Consider the following 23,614-nt stretch of genomic DNA (forward strand, 5'->3'; position numbering starts at 1 on the left):
ACGTTTTCCAAGTAAGGTCTCCTTACTGTGTTGACTGCACCTGTCTCTCCCAAATGCTACAAGGCCAAAATGCCAACCATCCTAGCACCCACACCCAGCAGCCTACAGTGCCTCAACTTCAGCTCTGGGGGATCTGATGCCGCTGGCCTCCACAGACACCTGCACACAGACACGTGTGTGTGTGTGTGTGTGTGTGTGTGTGTGTGTGTGTGTGTGTGTGTAAAAACAAATCTATCTATACTACAGGCTTCTACGTAAGTTGCCAGCTCCAGGTGTAGCTATCCTTTTTCTCCTTTGTCCCCAGTCACTGCAGACAGCCCCTGGAAAACATTCTCTTAAAGAGCCATATAGGGCTGAGGAGGTAGCTGCATGGTAAAGCACTATTCAGTTGTGCAAAACAAAGCCAGGCATGTTAGCATGTGCACTGTAATCCCAGTGCTGGCGGGGTGGGGGAGTCCAGAGGACCAAGGAATTATACAGCAGAAAGATCCAGTCCATGAGACGTGCTGGCTGCCAGCCTAGCTCCAGGTTCAGGGAGAGACCCCGTCTCAAGGGAATAAGGTGGAGAGTGACAGAGCAGGACACCTGATGTCCTTCTCTGGCCCCGGTACCCATGCACACATGTACATATGCAGCACACACATATGCACACAAAGACCAGATAAATAAAGTCGGTTCTGTTATTTGCAGGAAGTAAGTATCCTGTGACGTTCCAGGGATACTGAGTTAGTAAATACTGAAACACCGGTCCTGGGCAGTAGATCAGGCTTAGGTCCCTGTGTTCATTTGTTAAATTTTCGCCAGGGAAGATACTGAGATTGGTGGTGTATGTGTTTCTCTTTAAAGACATGTAATATCTATTATTGATTCACTATTCTATACAGTGATTTTCTAGGACTAAGCCAGAGGCCAAGAGAGCTGCACCACAGCCTTGGAACACTAGGGGGCGCTTGGCACCCTGTTCTTGGCACTTTAGTGCCTTATTTATGTATGTATATATTTAAATAAATACATGGTGGTCCTGAGAAAGGGACCTAAGGCCTCCTGTGTGCTGGGTAAACATTCCCCCAACTGCAACCTGCTCCTTGGCCACTTTATACACCAGCACAAAGTACAAAAAAAATAAAATAAAATAGAGGTCAGCCTGGTAACACACCCACATCACAGCAACACTCAGGAGGTGAAGGCAGGAGGTCCTGAGTTCCAGGACAACCTGGGATACATATGAAGACCCATTTTCAAAAATGGGGGGCACTGGGGATATAACAGGTGGTAGAGTACTTGCCTGGCATTCCTGTGTCAAAACAATTAAGTGAAATAAAAACTGGAATTGATTCTGTCAGTGGAGTTACCATTTCACTAATACTCATGGAAGAAGCCATGTTCCTGTCTGAGATGTTTGTGAGTCAGTCTGGAAGTGTGCCCCTCAGCCTGTCACTTGCTTATCCGTAGGCCCATATTGGAGAAGAAGATGGGTATGAAGAGGCAGAAGAAGATGAGCAGCGCCCTGCTGAACTTGACCCGGAGTGTGCAGGAGCTGACAGAGGAGAACCAGAGCCTGAAGGAGGACCTGGACCGCATGCTGAGCAATTCTCCCACTGTCTCCAAAATAAAGGGTAGCTGCCCATAGGCCACTCACAGAGGGAAACACAAGGAGACAGGTCATGTCTTATTCTGTGGTGAAAGATAGGAACCAGGCCCCATTCAAACGTGGAGAACTTGGCCACAGGCCTCACAGCAAACATAGCCCCTTACCTGTGTCAAAGGGCTTGTCAGTAGGACGGGTGCTCCACACTGGTCCAGGGAGAGTCCAGGTAGCCTGGGCCCGTGGCTGTGGATATGTAGGAAGAGATTGGTTCTGGGGCTCTAGAATGTGGGGCCTGCAAGAAACGAGAGGACCGGAGAGCTGCAAGCTCTGGGTTTGTTGCTTTGTTTTGCAGTACTAGGGATGGAACCCAGGTCTAATAGGGACCGGGGGAGGGCTCTACTGCTGAGGTGCACTTCTGGCCATAGACCCCAGGGCTTTTTGTCTGAGCTATGGAGGTGACAGAGGTGACATTTTGGGGAGGGGGAGTGGTTGAGATCTGAGGCAGGTACCCGCCATGCTGGAGAACTGGATGTGTTGGTTCCTGGCAGATGGGCACTAGAAAAGAGCAGAGCCGAGTCTTAAGCCTGGGGCCTTTAGAGGGTTAGGTAATGAGGGACAGCTAGTAACACATGGTCAGCAGTGGCAGAGTGACCGCATGAAGGCCAGGCCTTGAGTGTCTGAAGTGTGACGAGTGAAACTAGCATTTGGAGTTTAGCAAAATGAAAATCATCAGACTGGGGATGTAGCCTAGTGTGCATGGAGCCCCAAGTTCGAGCTCCATCAACTCATAAACCGGGCATGATAGAGCATGCATCTCTGTACACAGGAGATAGAGGCAAAAAGATCAGAAGTTCCAGGTTGTCCTCAATTATTATATAAGTTTGAAGCCAGCCTGGCTCACGTGAGATAAGAAACTCTCGGGTGGGCTGGAGAGATGGCTCAGAGGTTAAGAGCACTGACTGTTCTTCCAGAGGTCCTGAGTTCAATTCCCAGCAACCACATGGTGGCTCACAACCACTTGTAATGAGATCTGACGCCCTCTACTGGTGCCAGAACACTGTATATATAATAAATAAATCTTAGGAAAAACAACAACAACAAACATAAAAAAAAAGAAACTCTCGGGTGACAAGCACCTGCCCCTCTGGTGTCTGTGGCTTGGCTGTCAGTCTGTGCAGTGGGAGGCTGGGAGTCCATGTCTGAGAGGAGTAAACCCCATTGCCCTCCTTAGGTTACGTGGACTGGAGCAAGCCCCGGCTGCTGAGACGCATCGCAGAGTTGGAAAAGGTAAGGCAGGTCTAGTATCTCATCAGGGTCTACCTGGCTAAGGAACAGCCTCTGTGTGATGTAGTGGGGATACAGAGTTGCAGAGTGAGATAAATCACTCAACATATATAATAGGGGTGCTCAGCAGGCCTGACCACGTACGCAGGAAAGACAATACTCCTGCAGGTCTGGACAAGACTTGACATTGGGTCATTCACAGCCCTCATTTTATAGAGGGCCAGGACCAAGAACCCATTACTGGGCTTCCTGTAGCCACAGACCATGAAGTGCCTGTGTCTAACCTGGTGCATGCATACATCTGCAAATCCCAAACTTTCATATAATACTCGAATTCTTAGCAATCACTTCATCTCCACTACTGACCAGCAAACATGGGAGGCTAGCTAGCAGTTCTTCATCCCCCAGCCCCATACCAGCCCCACAGAGGAGTCTGGTTCTGGGGAACCTGTCCATCCTGTTAGAATCTTGAGATAGAATGCCAGGGATATAACTTAGTGATACCGTGCTTACCTAGACTCTAGGTAGGGGCAAGGGCCATGACTCAGTGATGGAGCACCTGCCTAGACTCCACAGTGAAGATGGGGGTGTGGCTCAATGGTAGAGCACCTGCCTAGACTCCACAGTGAAGATGGGGGTGTGACTCAGTGGTAGAGCACCTGCCTAGAACCCCCCAGTGAGGGGCTGGGGTGTGGCTCAGTGGTAGAACACCTTCCTAGAATCCCCCAGTGAGGGGCTGGGGTTTGGCACAGTGGTAGAGCTCCTGCCTAGAATCTTCCAGCGAAAGGCTGGAGTGTGGCTCAGCATTAGAACGCCTGCCTAGAATCTGCTGTTGAAGGCTAGGTGCATGACTTGGTGGTGCAGGATTGCCTAGTATGGGTTGCATGCCCAATATTGAAAGAAAAAGTTGTGGACCAGAGTACCCCAGTTGTTTGGCACAGCTGTGCAAAGCCGGAGGGAGAATGTTTTCAGTACAGGCAGGTACTGACAAATGGAAACGTGGAAAAGTAGACCAAGCAGAAAGGGAAAGAAGTTCCTGTGTTGTGAAAATACTTTATAGGTAAAGCATGCTGGGAAATAACAGGAAACCGAGTGTATCCAGAGACCCAGTAGGAAAGGCCTAGGGAGACAGGAATCACTGTCAGACAGAACTAGACCTGTTTAACATCAAGCACAAGGGTTGGAAATACCCGAGTTCCAATGTCGGCATCCATCTTGCCTGCCTCCCTCCCTGGTGACCTTTATGGTAGTGTTGGTCGTTCTGACCCATAGTCCTGCCTCTGGGCCTAGCCAGCACTCTCCACTTCGGTCTTGGCTTCTGGGAAGGGAGCCTGCTGACTTGGCCCCCACAGTGAAGCTTCTCCCACACACTGGAGATTGGCTGCCCCTGAATCTCACAAAGGTAATGTTAACAAATGCCTTCATTGTCTTCAGAAAATGAGTTCTTCAGAAAGCCCAAAGCCGTCTGCTTCAGCTTTGGTCAAGCCAAATCCCCTGGTCCGCTCCTCATCCAATATCTCAGTGCAAAAGCAGTTGAAAGAGGACCAGTCCAAAGAGGACCAGCCCAAAGAGGAGGATCCGTCTGAGGACCAGGAGCATCTCCAAGGAACCGTGAGCATCCTGAAGGGGGAGAGGAGCGCACTGGAGGCACAGCTGTTGGAGAAGGGGTAAGTGCCCAGCCTGGAGGGGTTAGCACATCCCTTTTCACAGCACTCAACACCCCTACCACAGTCTCAGCGCCTGGAGGGGTGGAGGCAGGAAGATCACAAGGTCAAGGCCAGCCTCTGTGTCTTAGTTACTATTGGTGAAATTATTAAGGCCACTCCACGTAGTTAAAAGATTTATTTAATGGCGTAACTTACAAATTAAGGGATAGGTAGGTGGCGGGGTCTGGGGAAGGTGTATCGCAGTCCAGCGGTGTTGTCTGGAGCTCTGCTTGGCCCACCTTCACCGTCCAGGGTCCCAGAACAGAGAGAGCTCTGGCCCATCCAGCTCTCACATCTCCAGGCGCCTCCCTTGGCCCCGCCTTGTAGGCGTGACAGTTGCAGAAGTCTCAATGGGGGGTGGAACTTCCAGATCAAAGCTGGAATGGCTACCCACTACAAGTTACTTTTAAATTGCTGTGATAAAACTGTGACCAAGGCCACCAGCCCTGCCCACCTTGAAAGCTGTTGGAGGTGAAGGCCCATCCACCTGGAAAGATGGTATGGGAAGAAAGACCTACTTACTGCCCACCTGGGAAGTCCCGGGGCCCCCACCCACCTGAATGCTGGTTGGGAATGCAGGCCTTGTCCCTGCCTCTCCCCTTCTCCCAAGCACACCCCCACCCTAGCAGGGCCTGATTGAGAGGTTAGGGTTTCAAGCCCTGCCCACCTCAGGCCCTGTCCATTTGAGAGCTGGTTGGGAGATGCAGGGCCTTTGCTTCTGCCCACCCATGAGCTGGCTAGGGATGCTAAATTTTTGGTCCCACTCAGGAGCTAACTGGGATTGAAGACCTTAGCCCTGACTGCCTGGGAGCTGGTTGGGGATGCAGGGGTCTCAGGTCCCACCCTCCCAGGAGCTAGTTAGGATTGCAGCCTCGTTCAGCTGGAGAGGTTAGGATGGGAAGCTAGGTAGAGAAGCAGATTTTGCCAGGTATAGCATGTGCCTGTAATCCCAATACAAGGGGGGCTGAGCAGGAGGATCTCGAGTTTGATGTAAGCCTGGCTACATAGCGAAACTCAAAAACCCAAGGTCTGGGGATGTAATTCAGTGTACAGTACTTGCCTAGCATGTGGGATGTAATTCAGGGTACAGTACTTGCCTAGCATGTGGGATATAATTCAGGGTACAGTACTTGCCTAGCTTGTGGGATGTAATTCAGGGTACAGTACTTGCCTAGCATGTGGGATGTAATTCAGTGTACAGTACTTGCCTAGCATGTGGGATGTAATTCAGGGTACAGTACTTGCCTAGCTTGTGGGATATAATGGATGTAACCATGGTACAGAACTTGCTTAGCATGTGGGCCACCTTAAATTCAAGCCCTAGAACCATGGGGTTGGGAGAAGGTAAAAAATGTAAAGGTTCAGGGCTGCCAAACCCTGCAAATTGTGACCCATGTACAGAGCAGGGTCCCTAGTTGCCTCATGGCCAATTTCATATGCATGGATGAGAATTGATGGTGAGTTCCTTGTAAAAAACAGCATTTCGTGGAAAGATTGTTAAATCATGATGGTGGGCCTGAGAGCAGATAAAGGAACTTGCCACCAAGCCTGATGGCCTGACTTAGATCCCGGACCCACATGGTGGGAAGAGAGAACCAGCTCTCCCAATTTTCCTCTGGCCTCCACATGTGCAAGTGCGCATGCACATACACAGTATATATAAAAATAATTTAAATTATGTTGGTCATTTTGAAGTGCCTTCTGCATTTTCTATCAAGCTGTCATTACTGCAAAACAAAACAATAAAAAACCACAGTTCTCACCCCAAGGGGGTTAACAGTTTATTCTGTAGTTACCTCAAATATCGTGCTCCACCGTGGTAGCAGTTTCATGAAGATTTAAAATAACAGAACAAAGAAAGTCTTAAGTCAGGGTGATTTAGAATACACTGGTGAGCCGGGCGGTGGTGGCGCATGCCTTTAATCCCAGCACTTGGGAGGCAGAGGCAGGCGGATCTCTGTGAGTTCGAGGCCAGCCTGGGCTACCAAGTGAGTTCCAGGAAAGGCGCAAAGCTACACAGAGAAACCCTGTCTCGAAAAACCAAAAAAAAAAGAATACACTGGTGGAAGCCACAGGTAGGTGGGTACAGTGGAGTGGGGAATCTCCACTACGGATTCAGGTGCTGTCTAGGGGCATTCTTTTTGTTTGTTTTGTTTTGTTGGTTTTGTTTGTTTGTTTGTTCTTTGGGTTGTTTTTTTTTTTTTTTTTTTTTTTTTTTTTTTTTTTTTTTCGAGACAGGGTTTCTCTGTGTAGCTTTGGAGCCTGTCCTAGAACTCACTTTGTAGACCAGGCTGGCCTTGAACTCACAGAGATCCACCTGCCTCTGCCTCCCGAGTGCTGGGATTAAAGGCGTTTGCCACCACTGCCCACTCTGGGGACATTCTTAGCCTTTGGGTTGGTGGAAACCAGAGGTCCACTTATACCTTCTCAAAGAATTTGCCTAAAAGTCACATGGATGTTAGGTAAGACACAGAGGTGGGCATGAATGGCTGTTTAGGACTAACAGGTTTCAGATAACTTGGCTTTGGACCTATAACATTCCAACTCTGCACAATCACAGATGTTCTAATTGGCCACCCCTGTGAAATGTTTAACACAGGGGGATGGGAGAGATGTCTCCGTGATTTAGAATACTTGCTCTTGCAGAGGACCTGGGTTCCATTCCCAGCATCCACACAGCATAACATTCCATAACTCCAGTTCCAGGGAATCTGACATGCTCTTCTGGTCTTGCACATGATGCCCATACATGAGGCAAAACATTCATACACATAAAACAAAGCACGTCTTTTTAAAGGTTTCTTACTGTTTAGCACAGGTGTGGGAGCTGTAGTTCACACCTTGCTATGTGACAGTCACCTTGCTGCACACTCGAGGAGGAGGTTGTTTAATGTGGAGATGAGCCGGGACCTGGAGAAGTGGGGTCACCGGCAGTAAGTGGCAGGACTGAGTTTCAGACAGCGTCATTAGGGCTGAGTATGTGACGTGGTGCCACTCATACCTTGGCGCATGCTCCTGCCCCAGGGCTTGGTGTCAGCAGTGCCCCAGGCTAAGCCAGAGCAGAGCAGGTCCTTCCTGGGTCCAGACACTGCGCCGAGGAAGGCGTTGTGTCGCTTGACTGTCCTCTGTCATGTTGAGGTCTCTGTCTCGGAGTAGAACCTTACCTGCTTTTGCTCATGTTGACCCCATCCTGTGGCAGTCCCTCTACAGTGATGTCTGCAGCACAGTCAGCCCCTCCAGAGGTGCCTGGCACTGTCCTCAGGACCAAGGGCCTGTCTAGATTCGGTGCCTAGGGAAGGAAGCAGGGTGACATGGTCCGTGAAGCATCCTTCAGCTGTGCTAGCCTTGGGTGGGCTAGTCTAGTGATCATGGAAATGTCTGCTTGTGTCCTTCAGCGTGGAGATGAATAAGCTGCTACAGGCCAAGATCGACTTGGAGAAGGAGCTGGAGATGGCCAGGGAGGGCGAGAAGGAGAGACAGGAGCAGGAGCAGGCTTTGAGGTACGTCCACTGGTTATTCAGTAGTGTTTTGACTTCATGTTTTTGTACAGTGCAAACTGGCCTCAGTTTGCAACTCTGCAGCTTCAGCCACTCAATTGTCAGAACCACATTTGCTGAGATCACAAGTGTGTATCCCCACACTGGGATGCCCCGGTTTGTTGTGTGACAGGGTTTCATGTACCCGACTCTGACTTTGAACTTATTGTAGCCAAGAATGACCTTCTTATTGTCCTGCTTCCACCTTCCAAATGCCAAGATTACCAGTGTGTGCTCCCATGCTGTTCTGTGTAGTACTAGAATGGACCCCAGGACTCCTGCATGCTAGGCAAGCCCTTTACCACAGACCCCTTTTCCAACTCCGATGATATTTCGTGAATCCTCAGCCCTGCCCTTGAACAGGCTCTCAGAACACAGGTGACAGTTTGGAAAGCCCTACAGTGACGTTGCTGGTGGCCGTCAGTTAGCAGAAGCCGGTCCCTGTGGTCTGTCCCTACGCAGCACTGCCCGGACCACCGCAGGACAGTTTTCCCACCAGATGACGACTAAGGGTCATCTTTTCCCTTTGCACTTTAGAGAGGAAATCGAAGCCCTCACCGCCAAGTGTCAAGAACTGGAAGAAGCTAAGAGACAAGAGAGAGACTCCACCACAGCAGGCACTCATGAGGTACCACATGGCTGTGTTGTTCCCTCGACTTTAGGCATGGGCGGGGCTTGTCACCATTGTCTTAACATGCCGCTTCTCCATGATCCACCACCTGTCACTTGCCCTAATGAGCTCCATAACCCGGATGGTATGTGTAGATCCCTCAGGTGTCCTTGGGTCTTAGGCAGTTTGTACAGGATAGGTGTAGCTCTGACGAGGCAAGAAGACCAGAAAGGAAGGAGGAATAGCCCACTCCTAATCTGCATAGATGTGAGTTCCAGAACATGCTGCCTGGGCAGGTACCTTGCTGCAACCTCCCTGTTTCCTGTACCCCTGTATTTGTTTTTGTAGGGCTGGTTAGAACCCAGAGCTTTATATATACTAGGCAGTGCTGTACCACTGAGCCACACCCCAGCCCCTCACTGGGGGATTCTAGGCAGGTGCTCTACCACTGAGCCACACCCCAGCCCCTCACTGGGGGATTCTAGGCAGGTTCTCTACCACTGAGTCACACCCCAGCCCCTCACTGGGGGACTCTAGGCAGGTGCTCTACCACTGAGCCACACCTCAGCCCCTCACTGGGGGAGTCTAGGCAGGTGCTCTACCACTGAGTCACACCCCAGCCCCTCACTGGGGGATTCTAGGCAGGTGCTCTACCACTGAGTCACACCCCAGCCCCTCACTGGGGGATTCTAGGCAGGTGCTCTACCACTGAGCCACACCCAGCCCCTCACTGGGGGATTCTAGGCAGGTGCTCTACCGAGCCACACCCCAGCCCCTCACTGGGGGACTCTAGGCAGGGGCTCTACATTGAGCCACACCTCAGCACCTTACTGGGGGATTCTAGGCAGTTGCTTCTCCCTTTTTGTCTAAATAAAAAGAAAGATTTTAGCTTTTACGTAGTAAGACTATATACAATAAAAACAATTATCAAGTAAGAATTACATTTACAATATTCAGTCCATTTGCATTTGGCAAATTCAGAGAAAATACTCCATTATCTATCCTATCTGGTTGAGTCCAAAGTTGTGAGCCTAATTTATTTTCTATCCTAACTTGCATTACCAACCCAAAATTATCTTTTTAGACCTCAAAACATTTTTAGATAAACAATTTAAGCTTTTATGTTTCTCAATCTTATAAATTTTACATCTCTTATGTAAGTTTCTTTTCTGAATTTGGTAACAAAAAATATATATATATAACCATCTCATCTTCACTCCATCAGAGACCCAGGAAGTATATAGTATTACCTGAGTAAACAGAAGTGCAGAGCAAGCAACTTCCAAAACTACAGAAATGACAGAAGCAGCTGTCTGCCTAGACAGTCACCCAAGGTTCCTCTGTAGTGTTGGGGCATCCATCTTCAACCTACAGGCCTAGACTATCTGACAGACTTTTCTGTGAAGCAGGAATTTTGAAGGACTGTTCCACCTTGTCTTGGCAAAGTTCAGCAGTCGTTTTTCCTTTATGTTCTTCTTGTCCAGTTTGTACAATATACTATCAGCAGTCGAGGCAAAGACAGTTTCTTGCCCAATGACTTAACTTTGCCATAATGAAAGCAAACTCCATATGGAGGTTCTTAGACACCTATCATCCTTTTATGAAGTAGATTGGTGCTGCCAGGAGCAGATGTGTCTTGCTATTGTGAAAAGCCTTAGGTTATTAAACATCTTAAGTGCCGTATCCTGTAGGTCTCTGAAGCATTTGAAGATCACCTGTCTAAAATATATCTATTTAACCTTGAAAACATATCTAACATGACTACAAGTTTGATTGTGGTTTTTTTTTTTTTTGTTTTTTTGGGGTTTTGTTTTATTTTGTTTTTTGAGACAGGGTTTCTCTGTGTAGTTTTGGTGCCTGTCCTGGATCTCACAGAGAATCTGCCTGGCTCTGCCTCCTGAGCGCTGGGATTAAAGGCATATGCCACCACTGCCCGACTTACAAGTTTGATTGTGATAGATGACTAACTACTAACCTGCATTTCTTAATTATACATTACGTTTTTAAATGAGCTGCATAAGCACAATACTCCAAACCAGTAGAAACATATATACAGTATAACAAAAAGTAACTCTACATTTGTATCAATGTACCAAAATCCATTCTTTTTATCCTATATTCCTACATGCCCCCCTAAACAATGACAAACATCCATAACCCACCGAATGACCAAAAAACACCCACCCTACCTTTTAGGAATGTGAGCATTGTGTCCTCTAGACTACGTCCTGTTGTCTGAGGGCAATGGCATCTTTATGGAACCCTGAGAAAATTGAAATAATGGTCAAGTCCTGGGAAAACTAGTTGTAACATTTGTTGTCCAGTCTCAGAACTGTTCCCACGCAGAAGGATCAGTATATATGTCACCTGTCTTGTAGTTTTTCTTGGTTTATTTCTTTATATCTGTAGCCAAGATTTTCAGGAGGTCTCCCCCATCAAACCTGATCTCTATCAACCTTGAACAAATCCACAGCCTTTGTTTCCTGTGGAAACAAAAGCTTAACCTCTCCCCGAGTGTAATACATTTTCTGAATTCCATTTTGAAGTTAAGACATCTCTAGAGTATCTAGACTGGTTTAATTCAGCAGTTCTTTTTACAGTCCAGTGTCTCTCCACAGCTGTCATTCATTCATCAGCATTCAAATAATTCATAGTCAATACAACACCATACAGGATCCAGACTCCCTGAGTATTTCCCATCTTTACGTGGCTATTTTCCTTTATATTACTTTACTCTCTCTTTAAAGACTTTATTATTTTTAAACATTTTTTTCCTATGACTATCTATACCCATTTTCTTAGCACCCACACATATTTTTTAAACACACTGTAACCTGTTTAAAGGTTTTTTTCGGTCTGGACCTGCTTTATAGTGCACCTGTAGCATTCTCTGACCACTCACCACGCAGCTTGGCACTGGCAGCTGGCTCTGCCCTGCGCAGGACTGTGGGAGCTGATCCTTAAGCCCTGCAGGCCTGGCCAAGAGCTGTGGTTAACGGGAGCTGCACTTCACTGCCCAGCTCTAGGGAGTTGGCACCCACACTGTGGCAGGCGTTTTTACTCAGCTTATCGTTTTTAATTAACATGCCAGCTGCTCAGGTACTTGCCGCACCCCTGTGTGCTAAGAGCACCAGGCTGCTAGGAAGCCGTGTTGGGGTTTTTTGTTGTTGTTGTTTTCTTTTTGTCTTTTTTTTTTTTTTTCAGCTTTCTCAGGCCCTATGTGGAAATTCGGACCCCACATTGGGCCCCAAATATAGCAGGCTTTCTTGGACTGCCAGCCCCCAAATCATGACTTGGAGGCTTAGTTAGTTCATTAATGCTCAGCCTTAGTTTAGGCTTTGTCCACCAGCTCTTTTAACTTAATTTATCCTGTTTCTCTTCATCTACATTTTGCCTCTGGGCTTTTTACCTTTCTTTCATTCTGTATGTCCTACTTTCCTGCTTCCTCCATGTCTGGCTGGCCCCTGCCTGGTGTCTCCCTGGAGTCTCTTTTTCTATCTTCTCTCAAGCCTAAATTCCTCTTCCTACTTACTCTCCCTACCCGGAAGTCTCACCTATACTTCCTCCCTTGCTATTGGACATTCAGCTTTTTATTAGACCAATCAGGTCCCTTAGGCAGGCAAGGTAAAACAGCAATACATCTTTACATAGTTAAACAAATACAACACATTTTTACATAGTTAAACAGTTATTCTACAACATAAACAAATGCAACACATCTTTGCATAGTTAAACAAATATTTTGAGACTGGTGCTCTACCACTGAGCCACACCCCAGCCCCTCACTGGGGGATTCTAGGCAGGTGTTCTACCACTGAGCCACACCCCTGCCCCTCACTGAGGGATTCTAGGCAGGTGCTTTACCACCAAACTATATTCCTAGCCTTCTTATTATGTTTTATTTTGAGACAGGGTCTTGCCAAGTTACCTAGGCAGGTACCTTGAATTTACCATCTCCTGCCTCAACTTCTTGAATGCTGGAATTACAGGCCTGTGACATCAGGCCTCCTCTTTTTCATGGAAGTCTCAGGACTTGCTGTCATTCAGGGGAGGCTTTGTGGTTGTGAATGTCACCTGGGTATTCTCCAACTCCAAAGGTCAGCAAGAGCCCCTGTGGTCCTTGTTCTCCAGGCTGTTGACACCTTCAGTTCCAGGAATTAGAGTGTATCCCCGTGTGATCTGTCCCGTTGTGTCACAGCAGACGCAAGCACAGGTGGAAACGGGTGTGTTGGGGACAGAACTCCTGTGCCACTCTTTGCTCAGGAGGACCTGATATGTGAATGCATAATAAATAAATCTTCATGGGCCATGCACAGTGGTGCAGGCCTGTGATCCTAACACTCAGGAGGCAGAGGCAGGAGGATGGAGAGACAAGGCCAGCTTCAGGGCTGGGGAGATGCCTCGGTAGGTAATAACACTTTTGCTCTACATGCATGAAGGTGTGTCGAGGACAAAGAAAGGAGGGTAGCCGGGACTAGTTGGCTACCAGTCTAGATGCAAATTCAGCGAGGGATGGTTTTTTTCTTGAGAGAATAAAGCAGAGCAGAGGGCAGGATGTCTGAGAGCCTCCTCCAGCCTCCGTGCACAAACAGTGCGCAAACCTACACACACAGTAAATGAACAAGCTGAAAAGAGATGCATGAGTTTGGGCAGGAAGCTATTGCAGAGAGAGCCAGGGCCTTCACTGTGGGCAGGACAGACATGAGGAGCACATGGCTCAGCGTGAAGGCAGCTGCTTTGAACAGCTGTGGTGACCTCCAAGCCACGGGGCATCCTAGTTGCTCAGTCCCTGGTCCTGGGTGACTGAGAAGAAAAGACACTATCTTGGGGTGTGAAGATTACAGAGGAGATGGGTGGGGTGTGGCTGGGCCTGTGAGTTGCCTACACAGCCTCCCTCACTGGAACACCCTTCTCATCCTGGGGTCTGTCCCATCTGTCCAGGGCCAGCCAGGCCACACATGTCAAAACCTTAAAGTAGAGCAAATGAAAATCTTGGTTTCAGTGCTGACTGACACAGTGTGACGCCAGCCACCTACTGCATATGCGTATCTGTCACGTGTCCGGGAAGGCAGTTTGGGTAGCATGCTCCTCCATTGAACCTGCCTTTAATGTGTGTGTGTGAAGTATACGTGGAGGAATAGGCAAGGCTGGCCAGCCAGCAAGCCCCAGGGACCTGCCTTGTCTCTGCCTCTCCGGTGCCAAAATGCCACCACGCCTGGCTCTTTACACGGTGCTGAGGATCAAACTTGGGGCCTCATGCTGTGTGGCAAGCCCCTTTCGGACTGTGCCATCTCTCCAGCCCTGACCTGCCTTTTGACACGAGGAAAAATACTCCAGTGATGTTAATTATATTGAGATGAGCCCTGGTGGGTCGATTTCAAGAGCACTACCTAGAAGTCAGCAGCATTTCAATAGTTCAGGTCCTCTTCCTATCAGAAACCACACTGGAAATATCTCCACTTCAATCTCCCAAATCCCACTTTTATCATACCGCATCAATCTTTAAAAAGAGCCCCAAAAAAGACCGCCATCGCACCGGGCTCAGACTTGGTTTTATTAAGTCTACTGTCTGATGAGCAAGGCCTGTAATATCCTGGTTAATATCCTGTCCGCTGCCCGCTGCTGACATCACTAATGCCACTGACCCCTTTTCATTTCCTGCAGGCTCACCTAGAGCTCCATGTACCATCACCCTGCAGCAGCAGGCACTCCAAGCCAGACAACGACAATGAGCCCAATTCCCACAACAGTGCCAGCAAGGGAGGTGGTTCCCAGCCCCCATCCCCGTGCTCTGAAGAGAGGAGAGAGGCCGCCATCAGAACCCTGCAGGCCCAGTGGAAGGCCCACAGACACAAGGTGAGCTTCCTGGTCCATTTCCAGCTGCAGAGAACATCTGGTTTTGGTGTGCTCCATTACCAGTGGGTTCTGCACATCCACTCAGCGCCTTCACCCACCCACCCACACCACCAGTCATCCATTGGTGCTTAGAGTGGGTTGACTCGAAGAAGGTGGAGTTGCAGGTGCTGGCACCTTGAAAGGAGAGGTGATGTATGCTTGTAATCCCAGTACCAAAGAGGATCGGGAGTTCAAGGTCAGCCTAAGCCACATGAGACCATCTCTAAAAACAAACTAGTAACAGTCCAGTAACCTACCTTCGGCCATCTGGGGTAGCCACAGGACTGTTTGTAGTTCTGTCTTTCATCAGTCAGTTTCCCTGGTGTAAGTAGCAGTTGCTCAGCATTGGACATGGATCTGGGTGCTCCTGAGGAGACAGGGCAAGCCTTCTTTTCTAGGCAGATAACAGTTTCAGAGCATGGAATTGTTGGATGATCCTCCTTCTAGCGGAACACAGGAACCCCTCCCTGTATCCCTCTTGGGAAGAGGGTTAATATGAGCTCAGATTCTTTCATTTATTGAATCATTTTCTTTTTACGTTTTATAAAATCTTTATTGACAAATAATTCACATAGTACACAATTTGCCTGTTGGCACAATTTGATAGACTTTAGTCCAGCACCCTCATCGGCCCATGACACCATCACCACCTTCTATTTTAGAACATCGCTGTCTTATTGAACAATTTTAAAAGTTAGTTGCAATCATTATTCGCTTTAATATTGGCCCAAATATGGTCATGAGAGCCCCTTTGCTCTGGCCTTTGTGGCTGTCGTCTTACTGAGCATGTCATTGTTTTCTGGCAAGGGAGGCTCCCATGCCCCACCTCGACCTTGCCATTAGAGTCCGTGCCCCCCTTCTGCCCTTGTTGGCTGCCGCAGATGGAGGAGAACAAACTGGGGTAGATGCAGGAGAGGCTGAGAGTGGCAGTCACCATCAAAGTGCGTGATGAACAGAAACGTCACAGAATCCGTCACTGCGCCGCAAGTATACAGGGTCAGCTGCTCTTCCCGCTGCTGTGTCAAAACTATCAAGGACAGGGTAGATTGGGTTCACAGTCTGTGTCGGTCACGTCATGGCACCAGGAGCGTGAGTGAGGCAGCTGGTCCCATCGTGTGCACAGTCAGGCAGCAGAAAGACAGAACTCCATGCTCAGCTCCATTCTCCTTCCTATGCAGGTCAGGACCTCAGCCCGTGGGCTGGCACCCCCCACACTTAGGGTGAGTCTTCCCACCCAGTTAACTCAATCTGGAAAGCCTGTCACAGACACACCCACAGGTGTGTTGTCATGGCAAATCTAAGTCAGTCAGGTTGACAGTGAAGATTAACTGTCACTTATACTAAGGAGGACATTCTTCTAAGGAATGGAAACCTGGGAGACTTCACTCCACTCAAATTAATTCATTTCTCGATTTCCTTGTTTCAGAAAAGAAAAGCAGCTTTGGATGAGGTAAGCCAGCTCAATTGCACCCGGGTCCAAACACCCCTTTTACTGTGGTGTAAAGTAACCTAGGAGTAGTGGGAAGGAGTGTGTGCACTTGTGTAAGGGATGCTGGTGTGAGTGGAGTCAGAGGAAGGTGGGAACTGCTTCATTACTTTTGGCCTTATCCTCTTGAGACAGGGTCCTCCACTGAACCTGAAGCTAGGCTGGCTGCCTCTGTATCTGCCCCTGGTGTGCTGGGTTACAGGCACATGTGGCCACACCTGGCTGCCTCTGTATCTGCCCCTGGTGTGCTGGGTTACAGGCACATATGGCCACACCTGGCTGCCGCTGTATCTGCCCCTGGTGTGCTGGGTTACAGGCACATGTGGCCACACCTGGCTGCCGCTGGATCTGCCCCTGCTGTGCTGGGTTACAGGCACATGTGACCACACCTGATTCTATGGAGGTATGAGGGGATTCAAATTCAGTTCCTAATGCTTGTACAGAAAGTGCTCCTAACTTCTGAGCCATCTCTCCAGCCCATCCAAGGGATAGTTAAAGGCATTTCCCTAAGTCCTGATTTTCGGGAAATGAATTCAAACTCAGGCACAGAGTCTAAAATACACTAGTAACAGAAGCTAAAATGAACACCTGAGTAACTTCACATTTTAAACTTCACTTGCACACTCTTTCCTCCACTCCCACTTCAGTTTGGAGTTGAACAATCCCACGTGCTCAGCCACAGATGCCACGACACACATGCTGTAAAGCAGGGAGAACTGAGGTGGTCTGAGGACTAGAGCTGCCGTCCTGCAGCCCAGCTGTCCCCATGGGACACATGGGGGAGGACAGTAGACTTGTCCCAACAAGAGAGCGGGGAAGAAGGAGAAGCAGGTTCTGGTGGCCGTGAAAATAAGAGACTGTTATTTGTTATTGGGGCTTCCTGCATGCTAGATGTGCCTCCACCACTGAGCCACACCCCAGCCCCTCACTGGGGGATTCTAGGCAGGTGCTCTACCACTGAGTCACACCCCAGCCCCTCACTGGGGGATTCGGGCAGTTGTTCTATTTCTAAACCATGCTTGCAGTCCTCCTCCCTGTATTTTTATTTTGAGACAGTTTGGCCACATTTTCCAGGCTGGCCCTGAACTTGTGATTCTCTTTCTCTTGCTTCAGTCTTACGTAGTTGAGATAGCAGGCCTGTACTATCAAGCACTCTTCCTGTGGCTTCTTCCTGCCCAGATGTCCATTCTTGCTTTGTGGTTTCCCAATTAGATTAGCTTACCTGGGCTGGGTTTCCGCCTGGACACTGTCCATCTGTTAGGTGTTCTAACATACAGCCTGGGCCAGAGTTCAGCCCGCATTAGGGGCTGGATGTCTCTGGCCTCAGTTACTGCCCTTCAGTTCATTGGCTATTGTGTACAGGGTTGTCACACTCCAAGAGCTAAGAAGAGCAGGTGTGGCTGGAAACTTCATGGCACCATATCTGCCTAGAATCCCCCAGTGAGGGGCTGGGGTGTGGCTCAGTGGTAGAGTTCTTACCCAGCATGCACAAGGCCCGGGGCTCAGTTGTCAACACTTAAAACAGAAAAGATCTTTCTGTAGCATTTGTGACTGGAGAATGTGTGTGAAAGGAAGTAAACGGAACACTTCAACCCTGCTGTGAAGACCCGCCAGTGTGGGAAGTCTGGAAGACAAGCACCGGCATACACCTGTAATCCCAGCACTCAGGAGGCAGAAACAGGAGGTTCAGCACACATTTGAGGTCTTCCACAGCCACATAGCAAGACCCTGACTCAAAAAGCCAAAACAGTGTGCCAAGTCTGAACTAATATTAGCAGCTGGTGTGACTGTGTTCGGGATTGGTTTGTTTGCTGCGGCAGTCAGCATGTGCCAGCGTGCGGGGTTAGGAGGCAGAGGGGAGGCACTGTGACATGCCCCTGGTTACACAGCGGTAAGAGTTTTCTCCATTTGCCTTTCATCTCCACCCACTCAAACCATCTTCAAGAAACTGAGTCCTTCCCTCTTTCCCATCAGGCAGCAACTGTGCTCCAGGCGGCCTTCAGGGGACACCTAGCTCGTTCAAAGCTGTTACGCAGCAAAGGCCCAGACTCCAGGCCTCCCAGCCTGCCGGGCCCTCCCAACCAGGTAACCGTCTGGGTGGATGGACACCAGCTGTTCGACCCCTCTTCAGCAGAGGACTCTCAAGCCCTGTGCAGCCTTCTAGTCTTCCTGGCTGGGCAGATGTGCCTGGTGCTCCACCCATCCCATGGCGGGACAGCCCTGCGGTGGCCCCTTTGACACATGCTGGGCTGGTTTAGCCTTGAGTGTGGAACTAGCAGGCCTCACAGTGACTGGAGTGGCTGATGAGGAGCACTGTTGGGGGTGCATCTGGAAAGCCCCCACCCCTCCTGCCCCAGATACTTGCATGCTGCATTTGGAGACAGCAGGGTGGCCCCAGACAGGTCTCCCTCCTGTTGTCATTAGCTGCAGAGCTCTCCCACACCCCGTGTCCCAAGCCCCGTCACCCCGCCTGAAGACAGCCCAGCACAAGAGGAGGCCATCGTTGTTATCCAGTCCATCCTCCGGGGATACCTGGCCCAGGCCAGGTTCATGTAAGTGGGGCCACAGGCACCTCTCTGCTGTGTTACTTTGGGGTCTAGGGGGCACCCATTTGGGGGCTAGCCAGGGCTCCAGTGGGGTTCTTAATGATGTGTTGTTATGACACTTGCTGTGTTAGCAGCCATGGCCTGGCAGTTCACCATAGCAACTGGTAGGCCTTTAGGGATATTCTAGCTTCACTTTGGTTATTGGGTGGGCTGTAAGCTCTTGCCATCCTGAGAAGACCCTCCTAGAACATGTCTCCATGATGGGGGAAGCAAGGAGGTGTGTGGACATCAGGTGGAACAGGGCCTGTAAGTGTGTGGGCATTGTGGGCTTGGGCTCACATACTGTCCCTTTTTAAAGAAAAATGTCATTTGGCACAGTGATACACACCTGTAATCCCAGCACTCAGGAGGCTGAGGTAGGAGGATCTCTGTGAGTTAGAGGCCAGCCTGGTCTACAGATCAAGTTCCAAGACAGCCAAGGCTGTTACACAGGAAAAACCCTGTCTTGAAAAACAGATTGAGCACTGAGCACCCTGAGTTCAGCAGGGCCTTAGACGTGAACCAAAGGCATGGACTTTGAGGACAGCATTGTCAAGGCCCTAGGCACACTTGCTTGGTGTTTCACTTACGGAAGTAGCTGCTGCCCCATGATCAGATTGCCGTGACAAGCAGGCCAGGATGCTCTGTGGTGTCCAGCCCCTGGCTCAGCCAGAGCTTTCTGTCTTCCAGTGCCAAGTGCTGCCGAGGGATCGCCGCCTCTCAGAGGGAAGCTGTCTCATCCCCGCCCTCCGGATCCGTCTCCCCACCCTCCCTAGCAGCTTCTCCTGGTAATTTCATTCAGTTGGTTCTGCCGCAAGGGGGAAGTGGCCCTGCAAGGGTTAAGGCAGAAGGTGGCTGGGTAAGAATGCAAGTCCCCACTGTCAGCTGCCTCTGCCAGGAGACCAGAGACTCCCTCTCCTCCATTGCTGCTGGAGCTACAGCTGGGGTTTGAGCCAGTGGACTGCATCAGTGACGGCAGTGGTGTGGGCCCTGTGTCCTCCGTACCCCTAAGCCATGCAGTCAGAGCTTTTCTGGCTTGTATTTCTTTTTGTTTTTGTTTTTCTAGACAGGGTTTTTCTGTGTAGCTTTGCGCCTTTCCTGGAACTCACTCTGTAGACCAGGCTGGCCTTGAACTCACAGAGATCCACCTGCCTCTGCCTCCCGAGTGCTGGGATTAAAGGCGTGCGCCACCACCGCCCGGCCTCTGGCTTTTATTTCTTCAGCCATGGGCCTTCAGGCGGATCTCTGTGAGTTTGGGGCCAGCCTGGTCTACAAAGCGAGTCCCTGGACAGCCAGAGCCACACAGAGAAACCCTGTCTCTAAAATAAAATAATAAAAACAGCAATAAGAGAAAACAACAACAAGCATTGGGTAAAGAAGGCCCAGGCTGACTCGAGGTAAAGGAACAGGGTTCAATTCCCAGGCCTCACATTGAAAACCCATGGGCATGGTGATGCGTGCTTGTAATGTCAGTGCTGGAGAGGTAGAGACAGGAATGTCCCTGGGGCTCACTGGCTGGCCTGCTTAGCCAAATCATCAAGTTCCTGGCCAGCGAGAGGCCTTGTCTCAAGAAATAAAAGACAAAGTTAACAGCACCTGAGAAATGATACCTAAGACTAACTCTGACTTCTTACCTACACACAAACATGTACACACATACACACACACACACACACACACACACACACACACACACACAGCAGGTACACGTGTACTCATACAAATCAAGTCCAGGCACAGGCAGACTCTGTCCCCAGCTATGAGGTCTGGCTCATGCTGAGATGCGCTCCCTGTAGGCCCCTGCCTGTGGGGCATCTCTTCTCCTGAGTGGAGAGCTGGGTGGACAGCCCAGCAGTCTCACTAGCCATGGGTTGGTTCTGCTGCTGGGACTGTGCCCACAACTCCTGCCTTAGCTGCAGCAGTGGCCCACTGTGACTGGCATCAGTGAGGATGAGGAAGGACTTGGGTCATGTTAGATAGAGAAGTTCAGCCGAGATTCTGTGCAGGCATGTGACACCCCAGGGAGCTGAGCCCTTGGGTGTCAGAGGTGGAACTAAGGAAGGCTGGCAAGGTCAGAGAAGTGCTGGCTGGCTGCTGGGACGGTGGGTGGGTGGCTGCTGGGACGGTGGGTGGGTGGCTGCTGGGACGGTGGGTGGGTGGCTGCTGGGACGGTGGGTGGGTGGCTGCTGGGACGGTGGGTGGGTGGCTGCTGGGACGGTGGGTGGGTTGGCTGGTCCTGCCCAGACCTGACATGCCTTATACAGAATGGGGTCCTTCAGGGAAGGGCATCGAGGAGAGCTGTGGGAAGGCTGCCGAGGCCGAAGAGGAGGCTGAAGAGGAGGCAGACGAGCCAGCAGCCCTGCAGCTCTATTCAGGTACATGTGTGGTAGTGGTGGCCAGGGCAGCACCTTCCCGAGCAGTCCCCGACTCCGTTGGCAGTAGAGGCACACAGTGAAGACAAGGCTATGACTCTGACTCCAACCTCACCCAGAGACCATGGCTGGATGGCCTTCTCTAGTAGCTCTCCCTACTGTTTTTGTTTTCTTTGAGGTGCTGGAGATGGAACCCAGGGCCTTGTACATACTAGAGAAGTGATCTGCTGAGCCACCCCCAGCCCCTCCCTGGGGGATTCTAGGCAGGTTCTCTACCACTGAGCCACACCCCAGCCCCTCACTGGGGGACTCTAGGCAGGTGCTCTACCACTGAGCCACACCCCAGCCCCTCACTGGGGGATTCTAGGCAGGTGCTCTACCACTGAGCCACACCCCAGCCCCTCACTGGGGGACTCTAGGCAGGTGCTCTACCTCTAGGTGGGGACTCTACCACTGAACCTCACCCCAGCCCCACAGTAAGGGATGCTCTGCCATTGACACATTCTCAGCCCTTCGTGGGATAGAGTTGGGCATCGTAGACCAACATGCGACACCATGCTTAACGTATTGTCACGTTTGAAAGTCCTACATCCAATCCACTTCAGCTGTCACTTTCCAAGCTGTGTCAGATCTACAAAACCATGAGCTCTGCTGTTCTCTCCAAACCCTTGTCTGCAAAGTACGGTGAGCCAAGACAGAAGCCCTCGGATTTCAGAGAAGGCAGGCACACAGACACCGGAATCCCAAAGCCTGCAATCCCCAGGCCCCCAAAGGCTTTGGACTGTTCTCTAAAAAGCTGTCTGTGCTGATCTCACCAGGTCCAGTGTCTGCTGACCTTTAAATTATTTGGTCAGGGCTGAAAAGTGTATTTATGCTGCCCTTTTTTCCCCTTGTCAAATGTAATTTAAAGTGGCAGGTTTACCCACCTGTGTAGACTGGCCCAGAAGCATCCATCCACTACTCACTGGGCACTGACCCCCAGGATATGCATCCATGTGAGAAAAGTGAATGACACCCTTGTTTGAGCCGATTGTGTTGGGGTGCTCATTGGCTGATTGGTTGTTGAGACAGGATCTCACTAGCCCAGAGTGAGTGGCCTTTACCTGACCATCTCCCTGCTTCTGCCTCCCACATGCTGGGATTACAGGCATCAGAGCCACACCCAGGCCTTGACTATGCAGAGCCTGCCTTCAGTTCTAGCAAAGGGAAGAGGATGAGCTCTTGCAGGCCAGCTGCAGCCACATAAAAAGTGGCATGAGACTGTCTCATAAAAGGAAGGAAGGGGCTTGGAAAGATGGCTCATTGGTTAAGAGCACTGGCTATTCTTGCTGAGGGCCTGGATTCAGTTCTCAGTGTCCACATGGTGGCTCACAACTGTCTGTAACTGTAGTTCCAGAGGATCCAATCCCCCCCCACACACTAGCTTCTGCAGGCTCTGCACACATCTGGTGCACAGACATTCACGCAGCCAATCACCTATACACATAAAATAACCTTTTTAAGAGGAGAGGGGAGGAAAAAAGACATGAGAAAGGGCAAGAGGAGAGAGGAAGGAAGGAGGAAGGAAGGAGGAAGAAAAGGAAAATAGAACTTAGGGCTACAGGCTAAAATCCCAGGAATCTAGAGGCTGAGGCAGGAGGATCATAAGTTAAGGCTAGCCAGGGTTACATGGCAAGACCCCATCTCAAAGACTAATAAACAAGGAAACAGCTAGGGAGAAGAAAGCTTCAGGGAAGTGTGTCTGTGGGTGAAGCGCTTGCATGCAAGCATGAGGACCTGAGTTCAGATCCCCAGTACCCATGTGAGGCCTCCTGTGAAGAGATGGGGGAGGGGGAGGGGGCAATACAGCATCAAACAGCAGAGAGACCCTCTTTTTAAATCTCCAATCAGTAACCTTTCATTTCCCCCCTTTAGGAGCAATAAGAGTGGCGCTCTGTGCCAAGGAGGAGCTGAAAGAGGCCGCTGCTGTTGATCCTGCCCCCTCCTCACAGCCCTCAGTTCCTGCCTCCCCGCAGGGTGGCCGTTGGGACTGTCTGTCCCCATCCGGTCTGGAGGCTGTGCCTCGGTCCAGTGTGAAGGATGTGTTGTGCTTGGATGTGTGCGACGGAAGGAGCAGCAGTGCCGGAAGTGCTCAGCCATCCCTGGGTACGTCCCTCTGTCCTTCTGTCCCCTCTGCCTCATCCTGGCTTCTCACCAGACAGGGCAGGCAACCCAGGGCCCCTTCAGCCAGGACCTGCTTATACACAGTGGCCTCTCGGTCCTGATTCCCTTTGCATGTTTTCAGTTTCTGAGCTAATCTTGCTGCGTAGTCCAGGCTAGCCTCAAACTCACTGTATAGCCCAGTCTAGCCTCAAATTTGTGATCCTCCCCCACCCCTCCTCCTCCCCCTCCTCCTCCTCCTCCTCCTCCTCCTCCTCCTCCTCCTCCTCGGTCTGCTGGCTGCGTGCTGGGATTACAGGTATGCACCACCACACCAGACCTGCATGTGTTTTCATGTCGGCAGCTGCCAGACTGTCACAGAGTGGGAGCTGGCAAGAGCTGGAGTGGTGTGC

At 50.3% G+C, this 23,614-nt stretch overlaps 1 protein-coding gene across 3 annotated transcripts in view; it reads left to right on the forward strand.

Moving 5' to 3' along the window:
* The window catches only part of Iqce (IQ motif containing E), a 43,499-nt gene that overhangs the window by 19,515 nt on the left and 370 nt on the right, over positions 1–23,614 (forward strand). For 2 of the 3 annotated variants that reach the window (XM_059249813.1, XM_059249814.1), the window contains exons 9-21: positions 1,453–1,616; positions 2,820–2,875; positions 4,307–4,539; positions 7,974–8,078; positions 8,652–8,742; positions 14,389–14,580; positions 15,798–15,839; positions 16,046–16,069; positions 18,080–18,190; positions 18,530–18,657; positions 19,381–19,478; positions 20,970–21,065; positions 22,977–23,207. In XM_059249813.1, the coding sequence (XP_059105796.1) occupies positions 1,453–1,616; positions 2,820–2,875; positions 4,307–4,539; positions 7,974–8,078; positions 8,652–8,742; positions 14,389–14,580; positions 15,798–15,839; positions 16,046–16,069; positions 18,080–18,190; positions 18,530–18,657; positions 19,381–19,478; positions 20,970–21,065; positions 22,977–23,207 (1,571 nt within the window). The remainder of the gene's footprint in view (positions 1–1,452; positions 1,617–2,819; positions 2,876–4,306; positions 4,540–7,973; positions 8,079–8,651; positions 8,743–14,388; positions 14,581–15,797; positions 15,840–16,045; positions 16,070–18,079; positions 18,191–18,529; positions 18,658–19,380; positions 19,479–20,969; positions 21,066–22,976; positions 23,208–23,614) is intronic. The other variant, XM_059249815.1, reaches the window with a different exon arrangement.

Source organism: Peromyscus eremicus, chromosome 23 (assembly GCF_949786415.1).
Source record: "Peromyscus eremicus chromosome 23, PerEre_H2_v1, whole genome shotgun sequence".
NCBI lineage: Eukaryota > Metazoa > Chordata > Mammalia > Rodentia > Cricetidae > Peromyscus > Peromyscus eremicus.